Source organism: Phocoena sinus, chromosome 19, assembly GCF_008692025.1.
Source record: "Phocoena sinus isolate mPhoSin1 chromosome 19, mPhoSin1.pri, whole genome shotgun sequence".
NCBI lineage: Eukaryota > Metazoa > Chordata > Mammalia > Artiodactyla > Phocoenidae > Phocoena > Phocoena sinus.
Window position 1 is genome coordinate 5,713,465 of NC_045781.1, and position 7,713 is coordinate 5,721,177.

General features: G+C 41.3%; 1 protein-coding gene across 1 annotated transcript; it reads right to left on the reverse strand.

Annotated features, from left to right (window-relative positions):
- Nucleotides 1–5,469: 5,469 nt before the first annotated feature.
- Nucleotides 5,470–6,122, reverse strand: LOC116743859 (UPF0193 protein EVG1-like). The gene is given in 2 exon segments (XM_032612941.1): nucleotides 5,470–5,708; nucleotides 5,711–6,122. Coding segments are annotated over 2 exon segments (651 nt in total).
- Between the last annotated feature and the right edge of the window lie 1,591 nt (nucleotides 6,123–7,713).

Genomic DNA, 7,713 nt, shown 5'->3' on the forward strand with positions numbered 1-7,713 from the left:
AGAGAAACAAGTATGTATACATATATACCACATCTACTCCGTGCATTCCTACCTCTGTATGTTTACTTGGGCCACCCCCTTTTTCATGGCATCCTTCTGCAACTCTCCCCTCTGCCCACATTCAAATCATACCTCTCTTTCTAGCCCAGGTCAAATGTAACTTCCTCCTGGTAGCCTTCCTGGATCCTCACAACCACAAAAAAGCCTCCTTTCTCAGACTTTCTTCAGCACTTATATATATTCATCTCTTTTAGAGCAATGTCTCAGGCAGAACCCAAGAGATGCCTGATATCTACCGTCTTGTATGTTCTTATTATTTCAAATTTGTTCAGGTGGTGAAGTTATCAGTTTAAAAAAAAAAACCCTATTTCCCTTCCTCCTTTACATCTAGGGCTGGCCACTTGACAGAGTTCTGACCAACGAAGCAAGTACAAGAAAAATGCTATTAAATTATTATCACCAAATGGAAGTCTATTCAGCCATTACCCCATTTTTTGCCATCACAATTGAGCTCTGAAGGTCTGTTTTTTGCATATAATACTAGCTAATGAAATTTGAGAGCTCGATTTTTAAAAAAAAAACTAAGTGTTCATGATAAAGGCAACGTGTCTGAGAAAGAATTGAAGATGTTTCCTTCCCCTGCAGCTATAAATCAAAAGATACGGTTTTGTGTTATAAAAAGGTTCAGGGAGTCTGATTTGACATTGTGCAAAACTGAGAATGTTTATAAGAACATAATTTATGTTCCCCTCTGCAATATACAGTTTCATATGAATATTCAAGACTGGTACTGATTTGTTCTGTTCTCTGTTGATATAAGTCCGCCCTTGGAAGAACAATTCAAACAAAGCAGTCTTACGATACTCCAAAGACATTAGAAATTATTCCATGTCTTATGAAAATGATATCCAAATAAAATGGAATTCTGACCAGTGGTCTTACTTGATAATTTTTTGCTCTGGTAACAATAACATTTTAATTGACATCTCTGTTTCTTAAATTGTATACCTGTCTGTAGGACGGTACTGTTCTCTTCTCCCACGTGAACAATGCAAAAATAAAAACCACAGACTCTGCTGTTAGATTTATTATTAGGCAAATATCTCGAGAGACTTGCCTACTTGAAATACCAAATGTCTGAGGCTATCTGCAGGAGTCTTTTGGGGAGTTCTGGTTTTCTGATATTAGCACCGCTACTTTCTTCTTGCTGCTTTTCTTCTTCTTTTTCCCTGGAATATAGATGTGATACTGGAAGTGGAGCAGCCATCTGGCGACCATGAGGAACCATGTAGATCAAAGCCACAGACTGAGGAAATTATTGACAACAGTATAGGGATCCTTGTTCCCTGATAGCCTTGTGGAGCTGCTACACAAACCTGCACGGTCTACCGCACGCTTCTTCACTTGGTTACTGCTTTCGTTGGGAAACGGATGAAATACCCTACCAGGGAATCTATCCAAGAGTGAGCTCCTTGAGAAAAGGCCCTACATCAAATACATCTTTGTGTCCTTCCCAGTGCTTAGAAAGGTTCTCTTCTGAAAAATATATTCCTTATTATCCTTGTAATGTCTTTAGGATCTGTAGTTATAACTACTCTTTCATTCCTGGTACTCAAAATTTGTGTCTTCTCTCTTTTTCTCAGTCAGTTTCCTTAAGGTCTATCAATTTTATTGAGTTTTTTTTTTTTTTTTTTTAAAGAACAAGCTTTTGGTTTCAACCGATTTTTCTGTATCGCTTCTTTTTTTTTTTTCTTTTTTTAATGAAAAACCACTTTATTGAAAATTTAGTTGTTTCCAATTCTGGAAGGTTAATTTTTTTTTCACATCTTTATTAGAGTATAGTTGCTTTACAATGGTGTGTTAGTTTCTGCTTTATAACAAAGTGAATCATTATACATATATCTCTTCCCTCTTGCATGTCCTTGCCTCCCACCCTCCCTATCCCACCCCTCTAGGTGGTCACAAAGCACCTAGCTGATCTCCCTGTGCTATGCGGCTGCTTCCCACTAGCTATCTATTTTACGTTTGGTAGTGTATATATGTCCATGTCACTCTCTCACTTTGTCCCAGCTTACCCTTCCCCCTCCCTGTATCCTCAAGTCCATTCTCTAGTAGGTCTGCATCTTTATTCCCATCTTGCCCCTAGGTTCTTCATGACCTTTTTCTTTTAGATTCCATATATATGTGTTAGCATACGGTATTTGTTTTTCTCTTTCTGACGTACTTCACTCTGTATGACAGACTCTGGGTCCATCCACCTCACTACAAATAACTCAATTTCGTTTCTTTTTATGGCTGAGTAATATTCCATTGTATATATGTGCCACATCTTCTTTATCCATTCATCCGATGATGGGCACTTAGGTTGTTTCCATCTCCAGGCTATTGTAAATAGAGCTGCAATGAACATCTTAGTACATGACTCTTTTTGAATTATGGTTTTCTCAGGGTATATGCCCAGTAGTGGGATTTCTGGGTCGTACGGTAGTTCTATTTTTAGTTTTTCAAGGAACCTCCATAGTGTTCTCCATAGTGGCTGTATCAATTTACATTCACACCAACAGTGCAAGAGGGTTCCCTTTCCTCTACACCCTCTCCAGCATTTATTGTTTCTAGATTTTTTGATGATGGCCATTCTGACCAGTGTGAGATGATACCTCATTGTAGTTTTGATTTGCATTTCTCTAATGATTAATGATGGTGAGCATTCTTTCATGTGTTTGTTGGCAATCTGTAGTATATTTTCTTTGGAGAAATGTCTATTTAGGTCTTCTGCCCATTTTTGGACTGGGTTGTTATTTTTTTTTTTGATACTGAGCTGCATGAGCTGCTTGTAATTTTTGGATATTAATCCTTCGTCAGTTGCTTCATTTGCAAATATTTTCTACCATTCTGAGGGTTGTCTTTTCGTCTTGTTTATGGTTTCCTTTGCTGTGCAAAAGCTTTTAAGTTTCATTAGGTCCCATTTGTTTATTTTTGTTTTTATTTCCATTTCTCTAGGAGGTGGGTCAAAAAGAATCTTGCTGTGATTTATGTTATAGAGTGTTCTGCCTATGTTTTCCTCTAAGAGTTTGATGGTGTCTGGCCTTACATTTAGGTCTTTAATCCATTTTGAGTTTATTTTTGTGTATGGTGTTAGGGAGTGTTCTAATTTCATTCTTTTACATGTAGCTGTCCAGTTTTCCCAGCACCACTTATTGAAGAGGCTGTCTTTTCTCCACTGTATATTCTTGCCTCCGTTATCAAAGATAAGGTGACCATATGTGTGTGGGTTTATCTCTAGGCTTTCTATCCTGTTCCATTGATCTGTATTTCTCTTTCTGTGCCAGTACCGTACTGTCTTGATTACTCTAGCTTTGTAGTATAGCCTGAAGTCATGGAGCCTGATTCCTCCAGCTCCGTTTTTCTTTCTCAAGATTGCTTTGGCTATTCAGGGTCTTTTGTGTTCCCATACAAATTGTGAATTTTTTGGTTCTAGTTCTGTGAAAAATGCCAGTGGCAGTTTGGTAGGGATTGCATTGAATCTGTAGATTGCTTTGGGTAGTAGAGTCATTTTCACAATGTTGATTCTTCCAATCCAAGAACATGGTATATCTCTCCATCTATTTGTATCATCTTTAATTTCTTTCATCAGTGTTTTATAATTTTCTGCATACAGGTCTTTTGTCTCCTTAGGTAGGTTTACTCCTAGATATTTTATTCTTTTAGTTGCAGTGATAAATGGGTGTGTTTTCTTGATTTCACTTTCAGATTTTTCATCATTAGTGTATAGGAATGCAAGAGATTTCTGTGCATTAATTTTGTATCCTGCTAATTTACCAAATTCATTGATTAGCTCTAGTAGTTTTCTGGTAGCATCTTTAGGATTCTCTATGTATAGTATCATGTCATCTGCAAACAGTGACAGCTTTAATTCTTCTTTTCCAATTTGGATTCCTTTTATTTATTTTTCTTCTCTGATTGCTGTGGCTAAAACTTCCAAAACTATGTTGAATAATAGTGGTAAGAGTGGGCAACCTTGTCTTGTTCCTGATCTTAGTGGAAATGGTTTCAGTTTTTCACCATTGAGGACGATGTTGGCTGTGGGTTTGTCATATATGGCCTTTATTATGTTGAGGAAAGTTCCCTCTATGCCTGCTTTCTGGAGGGTTTTTATCATAAATGGGTGTTGAATTTTGTCAAAAGCTCTCTCTGCATCTATTGAGATGATCATATGGTTTTTCTCCTTCAATTTGTTAATATGGTGTATCACATTGATTGATTTGCATATATTGAAGAATCCTTGCATTCCTGGGATAAACCTCACTTGATCATGGTGTATGATCCTCTTAATGTGCTATTGGATTCTGTTTGCTAGTGTTTTGTTGAGGATTTTTGCGTCTATGTGCATCAGCGATATTGGCCTGTAGTTTTCTTTCTTTGTGACATCTTTGTCTGGTTTTGGTATCAGAGTGATGGTGCCCTCATAGAATGAGTTTGGGAGTGTTCCTCCCTCTGCTATATTTGGGAAGAGTTTGAGAAGGACAGGTGTTAGCTCTTCTCTAAATGTTTGATAGAATTCGCTTGTGAAGCCAACTGGTCCTGGGCTTTTGTTTGTTGCAAGATTTTTAATCACAGTTTCAACTTCAGTGCTTGTGATTGGTCTGTTCATATTTTCTATTTCTTCCTGGTTCAGTCTTGGCAGGTTGTGCCTTTCTAAGAACTTGTCCATTTCTTCCAGGTTGTCCATTGTATTGGCATAGAGTTACTTGTAGTAATCTCTCATGATCCTTTGTATTTCTGCAGTATCAGTTGCTTCTGTTTTTAATTTAATTGATGTCTGCTTTCTCTTATTTCTTTCCTTCTGCTTGCTTCAGGGTTAATTTGCCCTCCTCCACCTCCTTCTTTTCTTTTCTTTTCTTTTTTTTTTCACGTTAAATATGCTTTATTAGCCAGTTGATCATACTGGTTAAATATTTGCCCCAAACTGTAAGAAGTCAAATAAGTAGGTCCTAAGACAGGTAGGAAGAAAAGAATCATATTCATTACTAAGTTCAGGAAACCTAATGTGCTGGACACAAGGACACGCAGTCGGGGAGGCGGAGGGAAGGGGGCCCAGTGGATGCCTTTAGACATACACCCAAGATGGTGAGACCTGGATCCTTGCTTTCACTGTGTGTGTGGCTCTTTCCCCAAGAAAAGACTCATTGTGTGTGTGTATGTGTCTGTATTTGTGACTGGTCTCAGAGGCTCAGCTGACCGAGGATCCCTGGGCAGAGTCTCAAGGAGAATCAGCTCATTTTCTGAGACACGGTCCATTTTCTAGGATGCTATCTATGTCCAGGGTACCCTAGGTGTGGGCAGTGCTATACAACCATTTACGTGGCTGAAGGCCGGGGTGGGTGGGCTGACCTGGGGATGACCCTGCTTGGCAAGGGGGTGGGCTCCAGTGGTGGAGGTTGGGTTCCCCCGCCCCCCTCCGGAGGCAGATTAAGTGGTGGCAAGAGCTTTCCTAAGTTCCTCACTCCTCTTGTGGTCAAGGTCTTCCATTTCCTGTAGTTTCTGGGAGATTTCAGTAAGGATGATCCCTCGGTACTGTCTGCGCTGCCCTAGGGCCTCCATGTCAGCCAGGAATTCTTTCCTCTCCTGGATTTCCTTCACCAGTTCTTCACACCGGTCCAGCTCAGGGGCTGGGCCCTCCTGTCGCACAGGAGGGGCTTTCTTTTCCATTCCTCTGGCTCTTTCCTGGTGGCAAAAATATTTTGGAGTCTTCGCTTCTCCTTCTCCAGATCTCGGGTGGCTTGAGGCTTCAGCTGCTCCCGGCTGTAGGCCCCGTTGTCTTGGCACACGCTGGCAGTCTGGAGGTGGGACCGGGCAGCCAGGATGGGAGGCAAGCAGATGGCTGAGGCCGGCGGCTTGGAAGGCAAGACCCTCTAGCTGGAAGTTGGGCTGCACTGTAGGGGGAGAGTGGCTCCTCGTTTCATGGTGTCCATGATGTGGCGCTGTTGGAAGTCTGTCAGTTTCGATTCCTTCAGCATCACTCTCAGCAGCTCGCAGGTCCCTGGGGTGTAAGTGGCTGGCTTGGGGCAGCGCCAGAACCCAGTTCCTTTGGTCACTGTCTCCACCCTCTCCTGGGAAGCCATGGGAGGGCTCCTAAGGGTTCTAGATTCTTCCTGGAAGTAGACCAGGAGTCAGAAAGCCTAATCTTTGTCTCCCGCTTCTGGAAGATTCTGGGTAAGTCAGTTCCCTCACTCTTGGTCTGCATCAGAGGTTGCAAACTGGTGGTACCCAAGCTGGATTTGACCCATAAATAGATTTTGTTTGGCCTCCTAAAAGCTTAATTTATTAAATCAAGTTTTTTCGTGTGGGGGGGATAACATTTAAAAATCAGGCTATTTCACACAAAAAAGTGGCAGTCCAGTGGTTAGGACTCTGTGCTCTGTCAAGGGCCTGAGTCTCATGGGGTCATTCTTAGGATTAAACAAATTACTAGGACAGAGCCTTACATAGTGTACACTCAATAAATGTTAGTTACTGTTTATTAAATTACCTACTTGGCCTCTCTCAGCATTTGAATTGGGACTACTTTTTTACACCTCTGTTCTTCTGGTTTTAGAATCAGCTCTCTGCTTTCCTTTTTTTTGTTGTTTTTTCCTGGTTCTAGAACCAGAGCTCTGCTTTCCTTTCTTTTTCTTTCTCTCTTTTCTTTTTTCCCCCTTTTTTCTTATACTTCAATTTTTTTCTCTCTCTCTTTTTAATTTTTTTTAATTTATTTTTTTGCCGTGTTGGGTCTTTGTTGCTGCGCGTGGGCTTTCTCTAGTCGCGGTGAGTGGGGGCTACTCTTGTTGCGGAGCATGGGCTCCAGGCACATGGGCTTCAGTAGTTGTGGCACACGGGCTCAGCAGTTGTGGCTCGCGGGCTCTAGAGTGCAGGCTCAGTAGTAGTGGCGCACGGGCTTAGTTGCTTTGCGGCACGTGGGATCTTCCCGGACCAGGGCTCGAACCCGTGTCCCCTGCATTGGCAGGCGGATTCTTAATCACTGCACCACCAGGGAAGTCCTCTCTTTCTGTTTCCACTGTTTTTCTGGTTTAGAGCCAGATCTCTGCTTTTTTTCTTTTTTTCTCTAATATTTTATTTCCTCTCCCCCACCCCCACCCACTTTCCTGTTCCATATTTCTACATGCCTTACAGGACCACTTTGAGTGGACTCTGCACCAACCCTTAATCCCCACATGTCAAAACAGATTTCCTTTCTCTTACTTACATAAATAAGATGCTGTCCAGCCTTCCAGGTAATGAAGTATTTTCTCTTCTTCACACCCCACAACCATTCCCTTTTTGCACTGCCAAATTTTTTTTTTTCCTTTTCCGTTCTCTGATTTAAAACTGCATTTGGGTGTTGGAACGAGCTCTGTCTGGGTCCTGGCCCAGGCTTAGCCATTAAATCACGGAATAACCTTGGTCAACTATATCCCTCTCTCTGGTTTTCCTTTTATTTCTTCATCTGTAACATGAGTGGGCTTGATTGTTTGAGATGTGATGATCAGCCTAGCTCTAAAATTCTGATTTCTTCTTGCTCCTCTCTGCCAGCCTTTAGAGATACATGGAATGAATCCTCATTACCCTCTTTTTTTTCCTGCCCTTCTATTGCCCTTCATCCATCACTTCTCCTCCCAATTTTACCTTTGTCTCTCATTCCAAGGGTTCCAGGAGATTCTTTATCCTCAGTACACC